A 22,678-nucleotide genomic window follows, 5' to 3' on the forward strand; every position below is an offset into this window, starting at 1 on the left:
ACTGCACGCAACACTCGAAATGCAGCCTAACCAAAAGTCCTGATGAGGCAGAGAAACTTCATCTGGTTTGCATTCCATTTGGTTTGTACAGATTATCCATGTGCCAATTAGCTGCCAAATTTCCCATATTCCAATAGCAAACCAAAACACTTTGGGTGACTTTCAAATTCCGTGGGGTTTTCTGATAGTGTGAACGGTGCTGTACAAACGCCAGTTTGTCCTTTCAATATATGCACCAGCCATGCTTTGTCGAAGGATTGAAACCCTATCATTGCAGGCAATTACATTAATAATTCGAGGAAGGACGTCCTTGCTATTGAGGCAGTGCAGCGTAGGTTCATCAGGTTAATCCCCGGGATGGCGGGACTGTCATATGAGGAAAGATTGGGAAAGACTGGGCTTGTATTCACCGGAGTTTAGAAGGATGAGAGGGGATCTTATAGAGATGTATAAAATTATAAAAGGACTGGGCAAGCTAGATGCAGGAAAAAATGTTCCCAATGTTGGGGGGAGTCCAGAACCAGAGGCCACATTCTTAGAATAAAGGGGAGGCCGTTTAAAACTGAGGTGAGAAGAAACTTTTTCACCCAGAAAGTTGTGAATTTGTGGAATTCTGTGCCACAGAGGGCAGTGGAGCCAATTCGCTGGATTAATTTAAAAGAGAATTAGATAGAGCTCTAGGGGCTAGTGGAATCAAGGGATATGGGGAGAAGGCAGGCACGGGTTAATGAATGTGGACGATCAGCCATGATCACAATGAATGGCGGCGCTGGCTCGAAGGGCCAAATGGCCTCCTCCTGCACCTATTGTCTGTGTTTCTATAATCCCTGCTGAGAACACAAAGGGCGGGAGGATAGCAGCGGTCAGGCAGGGGATGGACACCCGATATTTCGGGTCGGGACAGTCGGAAGAGGAGTCCCGATCTGAAATGCTGTCTGCCTAATCCCTCCACAGATGCTGTCTGATCCATTGAGTTCCTCCAGCGCTTTGTGTTTTGCTCGAGATTCCAGCATCTGCAGTTCCTCTGTGTCTCCAATAATCCCTCCCTCCCTCCCGACCTTTTTAAATAAGTTGAAACAGATGGTGGTGATGGAGGCAGACACGATAGTGGCATTTAAAAGGCATTTAGACAGGCACATGGGTATGTCAGGAAGCTGAGGGATCTGGATCATGTGCAGGCAGAGGAGATTAGTTTAGCTTGGCATCATGTTCAGAATGGACATCGTGGGCCGAATGTCCTGTAACAGTGCTGCACAGTTCTGTTCTATGATTGCTTGGATTAGAGGGCACTAGCTGTGGGGAGAGGTTGAACAGGGTTGTTTTCTGTGGAACACAAGAGGTTGCATGTGGCTGATGGCATGTTGGCCTTCATGACAAGAGGAGTTGAGTATAGAAGCAAAGAGGTCCTTCTGCAGTTGTACAGGGCCCTGGTGAGACCGCACTTGGAGTACTGTGTGCAGCTTTGGTCTCCAAATTTGAGGAAGGACATTCTTGCTATTGAGGGCGGGCATCGTAGGTTCACTAGGTTAATTCCTGGAATGGCGGGACTGTCGTATGTTGAAAGACTGGAGCGACTAGGCTTGTATACACAGGAATTTAGAAGGATGAGAGTGGATCTTATTAAAACATATATGATTATTAAGGGATTGGACACGCTAGAAGCAGGAAATATGTTCCCAATGTTGGGGGAGTCCAGAACCAGGGGCCACAGTTTAAGAATAAGGGGTAGGCCATTTAGACCGGAGATGAGGAAAAACATTTTCACTCAGATAGATGTAAATCTGTGGAATTTTCTGCCTCAGAAGGCCATGGAGGCCAATTCTCTGGATGCTTTCAAGAGAGAGTTAGATAGAGCTCTTAAGGATAGCTGAGTCAGGGGGTATGGGGAGAAGGCAGGAACGGGGTACTGATTGAGGATGATCAGCCATGATCACATTGAATGGCGGTGCTGGCTCGAAGGGCCGAATGGCCTCCTCCTGCATCTATTGTCTATTGCAGGGAGATATGGTAGAAGGAAATGATATTATGAGAGGTATAAACTGGATTGATAGTCCTTTTGCCCAGGGTGGAAATGTCAAAGACTAGAAGGCGTAACTTTGAAGGTGAGAAGGGTAAAGTTTAAAGGAGATGTGTGGGACAGATTTTTCACACAGAGGGTGGTGGGTGCCTGGAACACACTGCCAGAGGTGGTGGTGGAAGCAGATTCGATCGTGGCATTTAAGAGAATTTTGGATAGGCAGATGGATATGGAGGGATATGGATCACGTGCAGAATAGAGGAAGAAAATAACTGCAGATGCTGGTACAAATCGAAGGTATTTATTCACAAAATGCTGGTAACTCAGCGGGTCAGGCAGCGATAGAAGGAATGGGTGACATTTCGGGTCGAGACCCTTCTTCAGACTGATGTCAGGGGGGCGGGACAAAGGAAGGATATAGGTGGAGACAGGAAGACAGAGGGAGAACTGGGAAGGGGGAGGGGTGAGTCTGTGGAATTCTCTGCCACAGTAGGTAGTTGAGGCCAGTTCATTGGCTATATTTAAGAGGGAGTTAGATGTGGCCCTTTTTGCTAAAGGGATCAGGGGGTATGGAGAGAAGGCAGGTACAGGCTACTGAGCTGAATGATCAGCCATGATCATATTGAATGGTGGTGCAGGCTCGAAGGGCCGAATGGCCTACTCCTGCACCTATTTTCTATGTTTCTATGTTTCTAAAAGAGGGACAGAGGAACTATCTAAAGTTGGAGAAGTCAATGTTCATACCGCTGGGCTGCAAGCTGCCCAAGCGAAATATGAGGTGCTGTTCCTCCAATTTCCAGTAGGCCTCTGGAGAAAAAGACCAATAAAGGCTACATTTGGAGCGTTGAACGCAGTTCTGGTTGCGTAATGCATGGAGGACATATTGTACAGGCTTTGGAGAGGATGCAGAGGAGGTTCACCAGAATTATAGACACAAAATGCCGGAGTAACTCAGCGGGTCAGGCAGCATCTCTGGAAAAAAGGAATGGGTTGACCTTTCGGGTTGGAACTTTGAAGTCTGACCCGCTGAGTTTGAAGTCTGAAGAAGGGTCCTGACCTAACACGTCACCCACCTTTTTTTCTCCAGAGATGCTGCCTGACCCGCTGAGTTACTCCGGCACTTCAGACTGAAGAAGGGTCTCGACCCGAAACATCACCCATTCCTTCTCTCCAGAGCTGCTGTCTGACCTGCTGAGTTACTCCAGCACTTCAGGTGACAGGGGCAAAGTTTAAAGGAGATGTGCGGGCCAAGTTTTTTTTTACACAGAGGGTGGTGGGTGCCTGGAACGTGCTGCCTGAGGTGACGGTGGAGGCAGATACGATTGTGGCATTTAAGAGACTTTTTGATAGGCACGCGGATATGCAGGGAAGGGAGGGAGATGGTCCATGTGCAGGTGGAGATCAGTTTAACTTGCCATCATGTTCGGCACGGACACTGTGGGCCGAAGGGGCCGGTCCTGTGCTGCGCTGCTCCGTATGCAGAGAATGGAGGGACTTGGATCACGTGCAGGCACAGGAGATTAACCAGGCGTCACCACGGCTGGCATGACCAGTGTGGGCCGAAGGGCCTGTTCCTGTGCTGTACTGTTCTATGTTCTTTGTCCAGCGAATGAAGGGATGTGGATCTCTTGCAGTCGAGACTTTGGGACCATAGTCGGCACGGACAGTGTGGGGCCGAAGGGCCTGTTCCTGTGCTGTGCTGTGATCAGTAACCATCGATGAAGGCGCGTGCCCGTGGGTGGGCATACGCTCTCTTGTGTCCCAGGTGGGATTCGACCAGGGTGCTGGTCACACCCTCCGCCGTCCCGTTGACCAGTTCCAAGCCCGGGACCTCCCGGGACAGGCGGGCGAATATCTCGGAGTCGCTCTCGAGCCCCGAGACGGCCTTGTGCGGGTCCCCCCGCGCTCCAGCGCGCAGGTACAAGCGCGGGCCGGCCAGGGCATCGCCGGCCGACCGCTCGAAGTAAACCACACCGAGCACGGCCTGGGCGGAAACGAAGGGGGCGTCGGCTCCCCCCGAGCTCACCAGGGCCACGTAGTCCTCTGCCGCCTTGGACCGCAGCAGCCCCGGGCAGGCCCAGTACACGAGGCCGGAGCCCCGACTGCCCGTGAAGTCGCTGAGGAAGGAGCCGGTGGACGGCGAGAATGTCTTGGCCCCGAAGGTGCTGTTGAGGGAGCCCACCATTGCCAGGATGTTGTCGCTGCCGTCGACCACCAGGACGTGACTCCCGCCGGGGGCCGTCTCCGGGGAGCCTCCGTCCCGGTGACCCAGGAGCTTCCGGTAGACCTGCTGGGCGGCGGTGAGAAGATCCCGGTAGGTGCTGGAGGTGTTGACGGCGTTGGCAAGGCTGGCCCAAGAGAGACCCAGCTGCCTGGCCCGTCCCACCAGCTGGATCAGGACCTGTCCCGCGGTGGGAAGTGGTGGCACGGCCAAGGAGAAGCCGTCCAACTCGGTGACCAAAGGGCCGGTCAGGGCCGCCCCCTGATGCCCGAGGGTCTCCGCCAACGATCGGGGGTCCAATCCCAAGTCACGGGCCAGACCCCGGGCGAGGGTCTCCGGGAACGAGTCTCCCTCCATCTCCCGCCCCACCTGCTCCAGGACCGCGGCCAGTCTCCCGTTGACGACTCGGGCGCCCACCCCTTTCGGCGCTCGCCCTTGCCCTTGCCCCTGCCCCGGGTCACAGAGCAGCGGGCACAGCCCGGCGGCCGCCCCTCCCGCAGCCTCTGCTGCCACCGCCCTTGCCAGGGCCTCGTCCACGGCGAAGCCTTCCCTCGCTAGCTTGGCCGGGCGCCCCGGCAGCCGGGCCCACGGCAGGATGCCGTGCTGGCGGTGCAACAGCCTCAGGCCCTGCAGCGAGAGCGGAGCTCCGACGCCCGGCTTCAGCCCCTCCGTCGGCAGCGCGTTCAGGGCCCTGGTCGCTCCCGACGTCCCGTTGTGAAAGATGGCGGTCAGAACTCCACCTGGAATAAAACACCGCACAGTCACGGGAGTCACACTGCACAGAAACCGGCCCCTCCCTGCTGACCCGTCTCAGCTCATCCCAATCGTCCACGTTGGGCCCACGTCCCTCTAAACCTTCCCTGTCCACCAGTCAGAAGACAGCCGTAGAGTGACACAGCAGGGAAACAGGCCCTTCGGCACAACTCAACCAAGGTACGAGATGATATGATAGAACTTTATTTATCCCAGGAGGGAAATTGGTCTGCCAACAGTCATAAAAATAACAAGATTCCCCATCTCAGCTAATCCCAATTGCCCACTTGTGCTCATCAGGGGGGAGAGGGGAGGGGGAGGGGGAGAGGAGAGGGTGCTGCACCAATACAGGAGAGGTTTGGGCCCAACGGGTCTACTTGGTCTAGTGTCCCTCTAAACCTTCACCATCCATCAGTCAGAAGGAAGTCATAGTCAGAAAGGACAGAAACAAGCCCTTCGGCCCGACTCGTCAATGCCCAACAAGATGCCTTATCGAAGATAATCCCATTTGCCCACTTGGGCCCATATCCCTCCAAACCTTTCCTATCCATCAGTCTGAAGGCTGTCATAGATAGGGTTGCCAACTGTCCCGTATTAGCCGGGACATCCCGTATTTTCGGCTAAATTGGATTGTCCCGTACAGGGCCACCTTGTCCCGTATTAGGCCCAGGGGTCGCTGTAGGCCCGGACACAGTAGGCCCGGACACTGTATGCCTGGATGCCGTAGGCCCGGACGCTGTAGGCCTGGATGCTGTAGGTCCCGACACTGTAGGCCTGGACGCTGTAGGCGTGGACGATGTAGGCCTGGACGCTGTAGGCCTGGACGCCGTAGGTCCCGATTCTGTAGGCCCGGACACTGTAGGCCTGGACGCTGTAGGCCTGGATGCTGTAGGTCCCGACACTGTAGGCCTGGACGCTGTAGGCCTGGACGCTGTAGGCCTGGACGCTGTAGGCCTGGACGCTGTAGGTCCCGACACTGTAGGCCTGGACGCTGTAGGCCTGGACACTGTAGGTCCTGACACTGTAGGCCTGGACGCTGTAGGTCCCGACACTGTAAGCCTGGACGCTGTAGGCCTGGACACTGTGGTCCCGACAATGTAGGCCTGGACGCTGTAGGTCCCGACACTGTAGGCCTGGACGCTGTAGGTCTGGACACTGTAGGTCCTGACACTGTAGGCCTGGACGCTGTAGGTCCCGACACTGTAGGCCTGGACGCTGTAGGCTCGGACACCGTAGGCCTCGACGCTGTAGGTCCCGATGCTGTTGGCACCGATGCTGTAGGTTCCGACACTGTAGGCCTGTAGGCACGAGGTCCCGACGCTGTAGGCCTGGATGCTGTAGGTCCTGATGCTGTAGGCCCGGACACTGTAGGCCTGGTCGCTGTAGGTCCCGATGCTGTAGGCCCGGACACTGTAGGCCTGGACGCTGTAGGTCCCGATGCTGTAGGCCCGGACACTGTAGGCCTGGATGCTGTAGGTCCCGATACTGTAGGCCCGGACACTGTAGGCCTGGACGCTGTAGGTCCCGATGCTGTAGGCCCGGACACTGTAGGCCTGGACGCTGTAGATCCCGATGCTGTAGGTCCCGACACTGTAGGCCTGGACGCTGTAGGTCCCGACACTGTAGGCCTGGACGCTGTAGGCCTGGATGCTGTAGGCCTGGAAGCTGCAGGCCTGGATGCTGTGGGTCCCGAAGCTGTAGATCCCGATACTGTAGGCCTGGACGTTGTAGGCCTGGACGATGTAGGCCTGGAAGCTGTAGGCCTGGACGCTGTGGGTCCCGATGCTGTAGGTCCCAGTTCTGTAGGTCCCGACACTCTAGGTTTCTGACATTTTAGCTCCGGAACAGTCTAGGTCCGGAGGCCCGGGTGCCGCCTAATGGAGGTTGCGTAGCAATCTGGGCGGCCTCCATTGGTGGAGCGGGAGCACGTGGCCGTTGGCTGGGTGAGGTCACGTGGGGCGCGGGGTGGTGACGTCACCTTGTCCCGTATTTGGGAGTGAGATAGTTGGCACCCCTAGTCATGGAGATGTAGAGTTACACAGCAAGGAAACAGGCCCTTCAGCCCGACTCATTCATGCCAACCAGGATGCTCCATTTAAGTAATCCCATTGGCTCGTGTTGGACCCGTGACCCTCTAAACCTTTCCTATCGATCAGTCAGAAAGTAGTCGAGGAGTCACACACCAAGAAAACAGGCCCTTCGGCCCGACCTGTCCATGACGGCCCATCCAAACTAATCCTACTTGCCTGTATTGGCCCCATATCTCTCGAACCCTATCCTCTCTACATCCTCTCCCAACCTTTCCTGAGGCAGCGTGCAGTATACCTGGAGTCTGGACTGTCTGATAGCATGATGGAATGCCAATCTCCCACACTATCGATCCCAATGTTTGAGACACTATCTATCCCAACGTCAGGGACATGGATAGGATAGGTCCACAAGAAAAATTAGGCCATTTGGCCCATGGAGTTGGCCCCAGCATTTGTTAGTGGCTGATCTATCTCTCCCTCTAAAGCCCATTCTCCTGCCCTCACTAATCAAGTACCCGTCAATCTCCACTTTACTAATGCCCAATAACTTGACCTCCATAACCGTCTGCAGCAATGAATCCCACAGATTCACCACCCTCCAGCTAAAGAAACTCCTCCTCATCTCCATTCTAAAGGTATGCCCATTTATTGTGAGGCTGTGCCCTCTGGTCCTAGACTCCCCCACTACTGGAAACATCCTCTCCACATCCACTCTACCCAGGCCTTTAGGTTTGGCGTTATGTTCAGCAGAGGCATTGTGGGCCGAAGGGCCCGTTCCTGTGCTGCACTGTTCTATACGTCCCGCTGAGTTACTCCGCCCCTTTGTTTCTTGGTCAAGATTGCAACTTCTGCTGCCCTTTGTAACTTCAGCATGATTTCTTGTTCTTTTGATTCTCCGGCTCGCAGCTGGTCCAGAATATCCAGGTTAATTAATCATTCAATCCCATGCACCCTGTGACCTGCAGAGAACGCATTCCAGATGAGCAAGCTGACACTTGTCTCGTAGGTATTCAATCTGTAAATTGCGTGTGTTGATCCTAATAATAGTACTCCATAAATAAGTCTCTTTCCCCAGCTCTGGCGGAGGTCTGCATTAAATATTCACGAGGACACCAAGATAATTCCTTTCACTGCTTCAAAGAGTGACCTATCAGTTGTACTAGCTGTCTACCGTGGCGAGACCTGGCTTTTGAGTCAATAAGCCGACACTCTTTGGGTGAAAAGAAAAAGACCCAAAGTGCTGGAGTAACTCAGCGGGTCAGGCAGCATCTCTGGAGAACATGGATAGGTGACGTTTCACAGAGTGCTGGAGTAACTCAGCGGGTCAGGCAGCATCTCTGGAGACGTGGATCGGTGACATTTCAGGTCGAAAGCCTTTCTTCGGAAGTCTTCAGTCTGAAGAAGGGACCCTCACTAAAAAGGTCACCGATCCAAGACACAGTGACACGCCACGAGAGGCAGTGTGGACCCCAAGGAACTGCAGATGGTTTTTGTTTTTTTTAAAGACACAAAGTGCTGGAGTAACTCAGCGGGTCAGGCAGCATCTCTGGAGAACACAGATAGGTGACGTTTCACAGAGTGCTGGAGTAACTCAGCGGGTCAGGCAGCATCTCTGGAGGGAAGGAATTGGTGATGTTTTGGGTTGAGACCCTTCTTCAGACTAGTTAGGGATTAGGGAAACGAGAGATATGGACGATGATGTAGAGATATAGAACAATGAATGAAAGATATGCAAAAAAGGGGGCCGGGGAGGGGGAGGGGGAGGGGCGGGGAGGGGGAGGGGCGGGGAGGGGGAGGGGCGGGGAGGGGGAGGGGCGGGGAAGGGGGAAAGGGGGGAGTTGGGGAGGGGAGGGTGCTACACCAATGCAGGGGAGCTTTGGGTCCAACGAGTCCACTCGATCTAGTATCCCTCTAATGCTTTCCTATCTATGTTAATTAGTTCATAAATCATGGGAGCGTAATTAGGCCAATCATGGCTGATCTATCTTTCCCTTTTAACCCCATTTTCCTGCCTTCTCCCCATGACCTTTGACACCCACACTAATTAAGAACCTGCCAATCTCTGCATTAAAATTGCCCAATGACTTTGCATCCACGGCCGTCTGTGGCAATGAATTCCACAGTGTCAGCAGCCTCTGGCTAAAAAAAAAATCCTCCTCAACTCCTTTCTAATGGTACGTCCCTTTTAATTCTTAGGCTGCGCCCTCTGGGAACAGACTGTCCCAATAGTGGAAATATCCTCTCCACATCAACTCTATCCAGGTCTTTAACTATATGGCAACTTTCAATGAAGTCCTCATCCTTCTAAACTGCAGCGATGGCAGGCACAGACCCGTCAAACGCTCATCATCTGTTGACCCAATCATTCCCAGGAACATTAGACAATAGACAGGAGGAGGCCATTCGGCCCTTCGAGCCAGCACCGCCATTCAATGTGATCATGGCTGATCACTCTCAATCAGTACCCCATTCCTGCCTTCTCCCCATACCCCCTGACTCCGCTATCCTTAAGAGCTTTATCTAGCTCTCTCTTGAATGCATTCAGAGAATTCTCGGGAACCATGTATCTGTCCAAATGCTTTTAAAATGCAGTTCTAGCACTTGCGTTCAGTCACTCCATGGTCAGTCTATTGACAGTGAGCCCCCAGAAACCCCTGTCCCACGTAGGCGGTTTTCTAGGTGACTAGGCCACACGGTTGCCGGGGTGTCGCCTGTACAGTCGTGAGTCGTCTCCAAAGAGTCGTAGCATCTTTCTGGCCGCCGCTGGATTTTGAAATGTTTATAAATATTCGGCGACTGTTAGTTTGACGCCAATGATCGTAGCTTGACGTCTCCTGACGGGGGCGCTGTCGTAGGTTGTCGCCAGGTGACGTAGGTTGTCGCCGGTGCTGACTTCTTGTGAATTCCATTGGCGACTGCCTACGTCAACCGGCAACAGGTACCGGCATCAAAACCAGAAGCCAAATTGATGTGAATTGTCTTCAGTTGTCGCCGACAGGGTCGTAGCTTGTCGTAGGTTGACTTCGGTTGTCGTAGATTGCCGCCTGCGTGGTCGTAGGTTGTCGTAGGCGCGGTCGTAGGTGGACGTCCTACTCGCGACGATTGGGTCGCTGGTTGTCGGTTGCTTGCCGTAGCTTGACGTCGACTAGGAGGTAGGTTGTTGTAGCTTGTCGTAGACATTATGGTAGGGGGGTCGGCGACCTGCTACGACGATGATGGTCGCCGGCAGTCGCCTAAACAATCGCCTAAGTGGGACAGGCCCTTTACCCTCTCCCTGACACAGATGAGTTTGAATATAAGCCAGCAGCATCGCCACTGTCAACTCCTCGCTGTGGTAGAGTTGCTGCCTGGCAGCGTCAGAGACCCAGCTTCGATCCTGACTGCTGTCTGTACGGAGTTGAAACTTTCTCCCCTCGACCTGCGTGTTTTTTCTCCGGGTGCTCCGGTTTCCTCCCACGCGCTAAAAAAGTTCAGGTTTGTAGGCGAATTGGCTCCTGCAGATTGTCCCTAGTGCGTAGGGAGTGAAAGTGGGATAACAGAGCTTGTGTGAGCGGGTGATCGATGGTCGGCGCGGACTCAGTGGGCCAAAGGGCCTGTTTCCATGCTGTATCTCTAAACTAAACTACACTTTAACGCCACCTACCTATGCCGGTGCTGTGCGGATGCACCACTCCCAAACACATCATCGCCACCACCCCAGCATCCACCGCGTTGCCGCCTTCAAGCAGAATTTCCTTCGCAAAGGCGGAGCAGATCTCTAAATGGCAAAGAGCAGGCATTAGATTCATAGTCATACGGTGTCGAAACAGGCCCTTCGGCTCAACTTCCCCACGTCGACCAACATGTCTCCTGTACACGCATCCCACCTGCTTGCACGTGAGCCACATCCCTCTAAACCTGTCCTATCCATATATCTGTCCAAATGTTTCTTAAACATTGTGGTAGTCCCTGCCTCAACTACCTCCTCCAGCAGTTGGTCCATTGATTCCTGGGATGGCAGGACTTTCATATGAAGAAAGATTGGATAGACTCGGCTTGTACTCGCTGGAATTTAGAAGATTGAGGGGGGATCTTATAGAAACTTACAAAATTCTTAAGGGGTTGGACAGGCTAGATGCAGGAAGATTGTTCCCAATGTTGGGGAAGTCCAGAACAACGGGTCACAGTTTAAGGATAAGGGGGAAGTCTTTTAGGACCGAGATGAGAACGTTTTTTTTCACACAGAGAGTGGTGAATCTGTGGAATTCTCTGCCACAGAAGGTAGTTGAGGCCAGTTCATTGGCTATATTTAAGAGGGAGTTAGATGTGGCCCTTGTGGCTAAAGGGAACAGGGGGTATGGAGAGAAGGCAGATACGGGATACTGAGTTGGATGATCAGCCATGATCATATTGAATGGCGGTGCAGGCTCGAAGGGCCGAATGGCCTACTCCTGCACCTATTTTCTATGTTTCTATGTTTCAACCACCACCTTCTGAATGGAAAAAGTTGCCCCTTAGAATTGTGGTGAATTTTGTCCCTCCCCTCTGCTTTATCATTTATACACCTCTCTCATATCACCCCTAGTGCTCCAAGGAATAGTTTTAGCCTGTCCATCCTCTCCCTATTCCTCAGGCCCCAGAGGTCCTGGCAACATCCTCCGGCAGCTCATTCCATACACCCATCACCCTTTGTGTAAAAAAAATCACCCCTCAGGTTCCCAGTAAATTTTTTCCCCATCACCTTAAACCTATGTTCTCTGAATTTCAATTTGCCTACTCTAGCGTTTACCCAGTCTATTCCTCTTATGATTTTGTACACCTCAATAAGATCACCCCTCATCCTCCTGCGCTCCAAGGAATAGCCTAGTCTGCCACACCTCTCCCTAGAGCTCAGGTCCTCGAGTCCTGGCAACATCCTCGCACATCTTCTCTGCACCCTTTACAGTTAGATTACTGATGTGCGCTTCTTGAATATACCAAAGCTGAATGAATGAAATGGTATTACAAATAATAACAACGCAACTTCATTAATGAAAGATATCGAGCCTGCTAAACCTTCATAAAAGGACAAAAGTACTGGAGTAATTCAGCGGGTCAGGCAGCATCTCTGGAGAACATGGGTAGGTGACGTTTCACAGAGTGCTGGAGTAACTCAGCGGGTCAGGCAGCATCTCTGGAGAACATGGATAGGTGACGTTTCAGAGTGCTGGAGTAACTCAGCGGGTCAGGCAGCATCTCTGGAGAACATGGATAGGTGACATTTCACAGAGTGCTGGAGTAACTCAGCGGGTCAGGCAGCATCTCTGAGGAACATGGATAGGTGACGTTTCACAGAGTGCTGGAGTAACTCAGCGGGTCAGGCAGCATCTCTGGAGAACATGGATAGGTGACTTTCTGGGTCATGACAATCAGAATGAAGAAGGCTCTCGCTCCGAAACATGGATTTGCTCTGGGTACTCCGATTTCCTCCCACAACCGAAAGACGTGTCGGTTTGTAGGCTAGTCGGCCTCTGCAAATTGCTCTTAGTGTGTAAGAAGTGGATGAGAAAGTGGAATAACATAGAACTTATTTATAACTCCATTACTAAATGGTTTTGAAAAGGGGCAGCACAGTTAGAGTTGCTGCCTTACAGTGCCAGAGACCCGGGTTCAATCCTGACCTCGGGTGCGGTCTATGTGGGGTTTGCACGTTCTCCCTGTGACTGTGTGGGTTTTCTCTGGGTGCTTTGGTTTCCTCCCGCACTCCAAATATGTACAGATCTGCAGGTTAATTAGCATCTGTAAATTGTCCCTTGTGCTAGTGTACGGCAAAGATACTAGAGGAACAAGATAGACCGCTCGACCCTAAAAACCACAGTAGGTCACGGCGCCATTTTAGTAGGCAGAAACTTGCAGAAACATTTAAAAAGAAAAATAACAAAAACCTGTGAGTTGATAGATGAGATATATTCTGCATTTTAATGGTATCATCACACATACTGTTCCCCCACAACACTGATTACACTACAGGAGGCATAGCGAACGGCGGGTTTTGCAAAGGAAGGATATTCTTGCTATTGAAGGCGTGCAGCGTAGGTTTACTAGGTTAATTCCCGGAATGGCAGGACTGTCGTATGTTGAAAGACTGGAGCGGCTAGGCTTGTATACACTGGAATTTAGAAGGATGAGAGGAGATCTTATCGAAACATATAAGATTATTAAGGGGTTGGACACGTTAGAGGCAGGGAACATGTTCCCAATGTTGAGGGAGTCCAGAACAAGGGGCCACAGTTTAAGAATAAGGGGTAGGCCATTTAGAACTGAGATGAGGAAAAACTTTTTCAGTCAGAGAGTTGTGAATCTGTGGAATTCTCTGCCTCAGAAGGCAGTGGAGGCCAATCCTCTGAATGCATTCAAGAGAGAGCTAGATAGAGCTCTTAAGGATAGCGGAGTCAGGGGGTATGGGGAGAAGGCAGGAACGGGGTACTGATTGAGAATGATCAGCCATGATCACATTGAATGGCGGTGCTGGCTCGAAGGGCCGAATGGCCTCCTCCTGCACCTATTGTCTATTGTCTATTGTTTGCTTACTAAAATGGTTCCTTTGCGTACTACACCAGTATAGGCGATTTCAACGGAGTGGTCCATCTTGTTCCTCTAGTATCTTTGGTGTACGGGGTGATCGCTGGTCGGCGTGAACTCGGTGGGCCGAGGGTCCTCTTTCAACGCCGTATCTCCAAACTCAAAAAAATCTTCAGAAACATCCTTTGCGGTTGGCTGAATCGATGGCCACGTGGACTGGAGGGCCTGTTTCCAGGCTGTATCTCCACACTAAACTACACTGAAGACTTTTAAATCCCATTCACCTCGCACCACAACGTTGCACTGGAAAGTATCAAGACTTGTTCTTGGACTTCAGTGCTGGACGTATCACCGCACAGCGTTTTACAGACGGAGAGCAGCAACATTCAGGAGTACTATTGTAACCCGAGACAGTGTCTCTAACACTTCGTAACTCATTACCGACCCCCGGTCTCATTTATCATCTGTGAATATTTCTGCAGCGGCATTCTTGGCTCTCTCTTTACGATAGCCGTCATGGCTTCCCCTCGCGGTCCAGGATGATGGTCTACGTTCCGCTGCAGCGATTGGGTCAAGCGTTCACCGTTTCCGTACGTGTTCTTGACCAGGACCTTCCAGCCATCACTTCGCTGGCTCCCGTCGCCCTTCCCCCATCGCCAAAAGTCTCGAGTGAAGTGTTGCGCTCCTCGCAGAACGAAGACGCCCGTGCGTGCGTTTGTTTGACGCGCTCTCGATGTTGCACTCCAAGAAGCACGCGGTCCTTCACAAATCAGTCAACTCATTCCAATGGCAAGGGAGCCGAGACGTTTGGAGATGATGGATCCGCTGCAGCCTTCATCCGCCTTCATAGCCGTTGAGTTCAAGATGACTTTGTCCGCCTGGTCTGCCGTTGAGGTCTTGTAGGTTGGAACATTTTTTAGTCTGGACCCTGATCCTCCACCTCACCGCCGTGGGTAGCCCTACCAGAAGCTCGTGCGTCCTACGGCATCGCTCTCGGAATCATGGGCGCCTCTTCACCGCGACAAGGTGAACGATCCAAAGAGGTTACGATAGCAAGCCACTGCCTGATTTATCTGCTATCCTGCCCCAATTCTATTTCCTCCCTCTGCTCCATAGGCTTTGGCCCACCGATGAGTTTGTTGTTGGATACGCCAATCTTTGGAAGCCAAGCTAAGTTTTAAAATAGGAGGCCTCATAAGAAGGGTATGCAGCCTCTTATTTTTTTCAGGACTTTTTCCCTTTGAGAGTCTTTATGTTGGGTTGAAGGCCGTTGTCCCTCCTGGTTTTTCCGTTGTCATCACGGTGTCTTTAAAAAGATTCTCGATGCTCGAGGCATTTTATGATACAAAGACTTTTCCTAAATACCCTCTGGACCTCCGCACCATCGAAGGGATCAATAAGAGGCGCTGTCTCAAAAAGGCAGCCAGCATCATCAGAGACCCACACCACCCTCTCATTTCACTCCGACCATCAAGAAGAAGAAGCTACAGGAGCCTGAGAAGCCTGACTTCCAGGTTCACAAACTGCTTCCTCACAACAGCCGTCAGCCTCTTGAACATGACACGAAACCCACCTCATCTATGAACAATGGACTGTCTTTGGTTGCACTAAGGACTGTGTAGAAAGCATTTCATCGGGATGCATCACAGCTCGGTTTGGGAACAGCTCCATCCAAGATGGCAAGAAACTGCACAGAATTGTGGACGCAGCCCAGACCGTCACACAAACCAACCTCCCTTCCATTGACTCCATCTACACCTCACGCTTCCTCGGCAAGGCCAGCAGCGTAATCAAGGACCAGTCTCACCCTGGTTACTCCCCCTTCTCCCTGTCCCATCAGGCAAGAGGTGCAGAAGTGTGAAAACGCACACCTCCAGATAACTGGAGAGCACACAACAAAATAGCTTTTCACTGTACCTCGGTACACCTGACAATAAAGGAAACCAAACTAAACATGGGTAGCACAGTGGCGTAGTGGTAGAGATGGTGCCTTACTGTGCCCTGGCCCCGGGTTCTATCCTGACTACGGGTGCTGTCTGTACGGACTTTGTATGTTCTCCCTGCGACCGCGTGGGTTTTCTCCGGGTGCTCCGGTTTCCTCCCACACTCCAAAGACTTGCAGGTTTGTAGGTTAATTGCCTTCGGTGAAGATTTAAATTGTCCCGAATGTGCTGGTGTACGTACGGTGTGATCGCTGGTCGGCACTGACTCGGTGGGCCGAAGGGCCTGTCTCAGCACTGCATCTCTAAACTAAACTAAAATGGAAGAATCATTTCCTGCACCTTTACATCACCCGCCAAGAAATAGTGTCAACTGCAGATGCAGTGTTTGACTTATCCAACGTAAATGTTATTGAGGACATTTACAGAGGGTTTTTAGAAAAAAGTAAGGCAATTATTTTTGTTGCAAGGATGGAGACTGTTGCCGGGCACTTGTGTTTTCAGCATTTATTTATCCTAATTATTTGCTCTTGTTTGGTGATACATTGTGCTGATAGCTCTAAGTCGGGAAATGAAGCACATAATCATCGATCAGATATGGTGTTATACATGCGCATGCACGCACACATATCATATAATGTGACGGTTTGTCCTCTCTCACACACTCACACACACGCCCATAAATCTACTCCCGCACCCCCACACAGACACATCAGCTACTGTGAGCCATCCGTGCCATTTAATTAGACCCCTGACCGATCTTCACCTCAACTAATTTACCAGATTTATTCCTTAGAAGCCTCACCCAATAAATCCATCAATTCGGTTCAGTTTAGTGGTCCCGACCCGGGGTAGATCGCCCGGCGTGGGGGAGCTGAGATTCCCCCCCCCCCCACCGATGCAGGAGCTTGATCGCACCGAAGAGGAAGACATGCCGCCCGCTACGGGAGTCAAGATCGTCCCGTCAACCGAAGGCTCGAGGCCCCCGACCGCGGGAGGACAAAGAAGGGAAGAGATTGAACGATTTTTCACCTTCCATCACAGTGAGGAATGTGGAGGTGTCACTGTGGTGGATGTTCATGTTAAAATGTATTTTCTGTGTCCTGTTACTTTTTACTGTTATGACTGTGCGGCAAATTAAGTTCCTCGTGTGTTGCAAAACATACTTGGCTGATAAAGTATGATTGTGACTGTGATTGTGATTTAGTTTAGAGATAGTACATGGAACAAGTGAATGCACAAGTGCACGCCCTTCAGCCCACAATGTCTATGCCGAACAAGACCAGACCCTATCAACCTACACATAATCCATATCCCACCATTCTCGGTCTACACAAAAGCCTTGTGAATGCCATTTATTGTAACTGTCTCCACCATCATCCCTGGCAGTACATTCCAGGCACCCACCACTCTCTGTGTAAAAAACTGGCCCTGCACATCTGTATATTACAAAAAAATCTCATCTTATTATTATATATATAAGCATGTTTGTATGTTCCCGAAATACAGCCAAAACGGTACACGATAGCGCAACAATTCTAGGCCCACCTTACTCACCATTCCCCTGCGGTGTGCAGTATCAAGTTTCGTTCAAATTGTTGCGCTATCGTGCACCGTTTTGGTTGTATTTTGAACACATACCCCATAAAATAAACATCGCCATTTTGATCTAATACTTCCGCGTTCAATGTTGTCATTAAACGCCTGCTTCGTTGATCCATGACTCCTGAGGTAAATGCTCAAATTTTCTTCAAGTTAAAGTTTGGCCACTCAATAATATTAAAATTGTATGTCTTTTTTTTCCATCGACCGCTGTCACAACGGGAACCCAACGGGTCGTCCGGTCTCCTTTAAACTTTGCCCCTCTAACCTTAGAGCCATGCCCTCTGATGTCTCCACTCTGGGGAAAAAATGTTCTGACTGTCTACTCCATCTATGCCACATAAATGTTTTTATCCTTCTATAAGATCTCATCGCAACCTCCGGCATTCCAGATAAACAATCCAAGTCTGTCCAACCTCTCCCGATAGCTAATACCCGCTAATCCAGGCAGCATTGTGCAAACTCTATCTGCAACCTCTCCAGAGCCCCCACACCTTTCCTGTAATGGGGCGACCAGAATGACACGCAGATACGGCGTGGAAACGGGCCCTTCGGCCCACTGAGTCCACGTCGACCATTTATCACCTGTTCGCATTAGTTCTACATTATCCCACTTACTCGCCCACTCCCTACACACCAGGGACAATGGTGTTGGTGGTGGCCAGTCGTAGACCACGATAGCACGGTTGTGCTGTCTCTCGTCTTGTGGGATCGAGGGTGGCTCACGATGTTTGCGCCACACAGGTGGGACTCATGAAGGCCACTGTGTGGGGGGGGATTTAGGGTTGCCGCCTTCCTCCTGCCTCTGGCGCTAACGAGTCGGCTTCGGCGATTGTCCTCAAAACCGCTGACCGCCTTCCGAGTGGTTTATGCCAGCCAGTCCTGTCACAGTTCTTTTGCGGCTCGGCCTGTGTGCTGGAGGTGATCCTGGATACCGTCTTTCAACCGTTTCTCTGGGCGTTTCCCTGAGTTCATTTGACCCTGTGACAGAACTCGGCGCAGGAGTTGACGAGGGATTCATCCATCCAGGTCACATTAGAGCTACGGCTTTATTAGGGTTGCCAACTATCTCACTCCCAAATAAGGGACAAGGTAACGTCACCACCCCGCGCCCCATCTGACCTCACCCAGCCAGCAGCCACGTGCTCCCGCTCCACCAATGGGCGGCTGCCCAGGCTGGGAGGTGGGTTACTACGAAACGTCTGTTACGCGGTGCCCGGGCCTACAGTGTCTGAGCCTACACTGTCCAGACCTATTGCATCCGGGCCTACAGCGTCCAGGCCTACAGCGTCCGGGCCTACAGATTCCAGGCCTACAGCATCCAGGCCTACAACGCCCCCCGGGCCTAATACGGGACAAGGGCGGGACAAACCAATTTAGCCCAAAATACGGGATGTCCCGGCTAATACGGGATAGTTGGCAACACTACCAGGCAGGGCGGTGCCTGGTAGGCCCATTTTTGGCTAGGGAAAATGTGATCTCAAGAGGGATGTATGGAACGAGCTGTCAGAGGAGGCAGTGGAGGCAGGGACGACAACAACATTGCTGCTATCAGGCAACTGAAGCATCCTATCGTAACCTGAGAGCAGTCCTGAGCTACTGTCAAATATAGGACTACCTATACTGGTCTTTATTGGTTTTACCTTGCACGAACGTTACCTTGCACAAAACGAGGAAAGGGGAGAGGGAGCCACTCGCCCCGGCCACGGGGCTTCGTCCAGAGCGACCGGTGGACCCGTTGGGTGCAAACCTCTCCTGCAGCGGCACCTCGATGGGGACGGCCGTTGCTTTGAGCGGGAAGTAGCCCCGGTGGACAACCAGCGCGCTTTGAGAGCACCCGCACATCCGGCGGCCATCTTACGTAAGTATTAGATCAACGGGCCGCAACTGCACAGGCGCGGACCCGTTGGGTTTCCGTTGGGATCCCATTGTGACGTCAATCATGGAGGTATTACTGCGCAGGCGCGGCTGACGGGAAGGACAAGTGGCAAAGGGATTTATTAAAGTTTAAAAAGTGATTTTTAAAGTTTAAAAAATGAATAACTTTTAAAATATAACAACCATTTGAACCACAGGCCAATGGTGAGAAAGGTGGGCCTAAAATTGTTGCGCTATCATGTACCGTTTTGGCTGTATTTCGGGTATAAATATATTTACGAACGAACAAACGCACAAACAAACAAGATGAGAGTTTTAATAATATAAGAAAATAACTGCAGATGCTGGTACAAATCGAAGGTATTTATTCACAAAATGCTGGAGTAACTCAGCTGGTCAGGCAGCATCTCAGGAGAGAAGGAATGGGCAACATTTCGGGTCGAGACCCTACTTCAGACTGAAATTAGTTTTCAGAAAGAGTTTTAGTAATATACTAGACAAAGTGGTCAAAGTTGGACCCATTCCCCCACCCCCCCATTCTCTCCTCCCCCAGCCCCACTCTTACTCTCCCCCACCCCGCCCGTTCCCCCACACTCTCTTCCCCCCACCTCCAACCCCCCCTCCCCCCACTCCTGCTGTCCCCCTCCCCAGTCGCACTCTCCCTCCCACCCCCACTCTCTCCTCCTCCCACCCTCCCCGTCCCCCCCACTCTAACTCTCCCGGAGCGGCGGACTACTGGAGACGGGCAGCGCGGCGGCGGCTGTGGCCTAGCCGAGCTGGGATTACCCGAGAGGGGAGAGAGGAGAGGGGAGAGGGGATAGAGAAGCGAGGGGAGAGAAGAGAGAAGCGAGGGAAGAGAGGAGAGAAGCGAGGGGAGAGAGGAGGAGAGCCACTGATTGCGGGCGGCTCCGCTAACGGCGTCCATCTTGTTTGTGCGAGTGAAGAGAGAGTCCGTGCGTGCCCTATGGTGACGTCAGACGCACAGTAGCCCTTGGAAAAATGTGTTTAGAAAGGAGATTTTTGAACTTTAAAATGTCTGTAACTTTAAAAATATGACCGATTTAAATGAAAGTTCATAAAGAGTTGCTGCGAGAGTGGTGATTAAGGTGGTGCAAAAACTATGGCACTATGGTTTACCGTTTTGGTGAAATCACAGAAATACATAGATAGATACATGCGGATTATATATATATATATATATTTACAAGATCTGCGTTCTAGTAGTATAATAATATAGATAGATATATAGATTAACTAATAAGTGCAGGAGTAACTCAGCGGATCAGAAAGCATTAGGAAAAAAAGGATGTAAGACTGAAAGTAGGTGGGGGGTGGGGGTGAAAAGCTGACGAAATAAGACCAGGACCAATCAGGGTCAGCCACAAATAGGGGTGCCAGCTATCTCACTCCCAAATAAGGGACAAGGTGATGTCACCGCCCCGCACCCCAAGTGGCCTCACCCAGCCAGCGGCCACGTGCTCCCGCTCCACCAACGGCGGCGGCCGCCAGGGCTGGGAGGCGGGTTGCTACGCAACCTCCGTCAGGGGATGCCCGGGCCTACACTGACCGGTCCTACAGTGTCCGGGCCTACAGTGTCCGAGCCTACAGTGTCCGGGCCTACAGTGTCCGAGCCTACAGTGTCCGGACCTACAGTGTCCGGGCCTACAGTGTCCGGACCTACAGCGCCCCCCGGGCCTAATACCGGTCAACGGCGGTCCCATACGGGACAAAACAATTTAGCCCAAAATACGGGATGTCCCGGCTAATACGGGACAGTTGCCAACCCTACCAGGCAGGGCGGTGCCTGGTAGGCCCATTTTTGGCTAGGGAAAATGTGATCTCAAGAGGGATACAATATGGAGACCGGTGGAACTGGTAAAATGACTAAGGTGGAGGAAAGGGGCAAATGGGGGAGGGGTGTAAGAAGAAGTTACTTAAAAGGGACTAGCTTAGGTGGGGCATCTTAGTCTGCATGGACAAGTTGGGCCGAAGGGCCTGCTTCTGTGCTGTGCTGTCCAAGTGCTTCTCCTGAACGATCAAGCTGTAACTTTGAGGCTGTCTATCGTTCTTTATCCTGGGCATTCCCAGCAGAATTTGTTGATACCAGTTATCCTTTCAAATACTTTAAACAAACCTCAGCTCGTCCACTAATCTTCTTGGCGGCAGGTAAAACGAACCCTTGAGACTAGTTATCATAACTTAGCTTTTTTTTTAAGGCTTGTATGTGCGAAAGCAAAATCAAAGTAATTCTCCAGTGATTGCCGCAGGCAGTCGTTACCATTTATAATGCCACAGTGCAATGGCTTGCAATCCTTACCACAGAAGTTGGGGGGGGTGGGGGGGTGGGGGTCTTGTTCCGTGGGGACTGTTATGGGCGGCACGGTGGCGCAGCGGTAGAGTTGCTGCCTTACAGCGAATGCAGCGCCGGAGACTCAGGTTCGATCCTGACGACGGGCGCCGTCTGTACGGAGTTTGTACATTCTCCCCGTGACCTGTGTGGGTTTTCTCCAAGATCTTCGGTTTCCTCCAACACTCCAAAGGCGTACAGGTATGTAGGTTAAATGGCTGGGCAAATGTTTTTTAAAAATTGTCCCTCGTGTGTGTAGGATAGTGTCAATGTGCGGGGATCGCTGGTCGGCAGGGACCCAGTGGGCCGAAGGGCCTGCTTCCGCGCTGTATCTCTAAAATTTAAAAGAAAAATCAAAAAGACTGGAAGGGGATTGTGGTGTAGGAGCCTGACACTCCTGGAGCGGGAGATGACCGACTGGGAGGGTGGTTTGGGTAGTGTGGAAGGCGGTGCGGCCTCATTTGCTTCTTGTGCAGGGCTTCCATCTGCTCCCAATGAGTGTCCTCGAGATTCTCGCTGCCGTCCACCAATGCTCCTTCTCCCCCTTACATCTGTCATGGGCCAGGAAAATCCCAGGAGCCATTGGGTGCCCAGATAGCTCAGCCGGTAGAGCATCAGACTTGTGATCCAAGGGTCCAGTGTTCAAGTCTACGTTTAGGCGTTGCATTTTAGGGGGTCGGCAGTGTGTTGTGCAGCTGGTAGAGCCTCACAATGCCAGAGACCCAGGTTCAATCCTGACCTCGGGTGAGGTGTGTGCGGTGTTTGCAGTGTGATCGCATGCGTTTCCTCCCACACTCCACAGACGTACAGGTTTATGTAGGTTAATTGGCTTCTGTTAATTGTTAATTATCCCTAATGTGTAGGATACTGCTAGTGTACAGGGTGACCTCAGGTCCGTGCGGAAACCAGGTGAGAGGGACAAGATTTAATACACTTCTGAGGGGTGACTTTCTCACTCGGAGGGTGGTGGGTATATGGATGAGCTGCCAGAGGAGGTAGGCCAGGCAGGTACTATTTTAAACAGCATTTGAGAGACATTTGGTTGGGTACATGGATAGAGGGATAATAGACAATAGACAATAGACAATAGGTGCAGGAGTAGGCCATTCAGCCCTTCGAGCCAGCACCGCCATTCAATGTGACCATGGCTGATCAATCAGTACCCCGTTCCTGCTTTCTCCCCATACCCCCTGACTCCGCTATCCTTAAGAGCTCTATCTAGCTCTCTCTTGAATGTATTCAGAGAATTGGCCTCCACTGCCCTCTGAGGCAGAGAATTCCACAGATTCACAACTCTCTGACTAAAAAAGATTTTCCTCATCTCTGTTCTAAATGGCCTACCCCTTATTC

The 22,678-nt window shown here is 51.6% G+C and overlaps 1 protein-coding gene across 1 annotated transcript in view; it reads right to left on the reverse strand.

Annotated features, from left to right (window-relative positions):
* Positions 1 to 3,722: 3,722 nt before the first annotated feature.
* Positions 3,723 to 22,678, reverse strand: part of ggt6 (gamma-glutamyltransferase 6) — an 87,118-nt gene continuing 68,162 nt past the window's right edge. Inside the window, exons 3-4 of the mRNA XM_078396831.1 lie at positions 10,665 to 10,778; positions 3,723 to 4,978 (exon numbers count right to left, since the gene is read on the reverse strand). Of these exons, the coding sequence (XP_078252957.1) occupies positions 3,723 to 4,978; positions 10,665 to 10,778 (1,370 nt within the window). The remainder of the gene's footprint in view (positions 4,979 to 10,664; positions 10,779 to 22,678) is intronic.

Source organism: Rhinoraja longicauda, chromosome 3 (assembly GCF_053455715.1).
Source record: "Rhinoraja longicauda isolate Sanriku21f chromosome 3, sRhiLon1.1, whole genome shotgun sequence".
Lineage (NCBI taxonomy): Eukaryota > Metazoa > Chordata > Chondrichthyes > Rajiformes > Arhynchobatidae > Rhinoraja > Rhinoraja longicauda.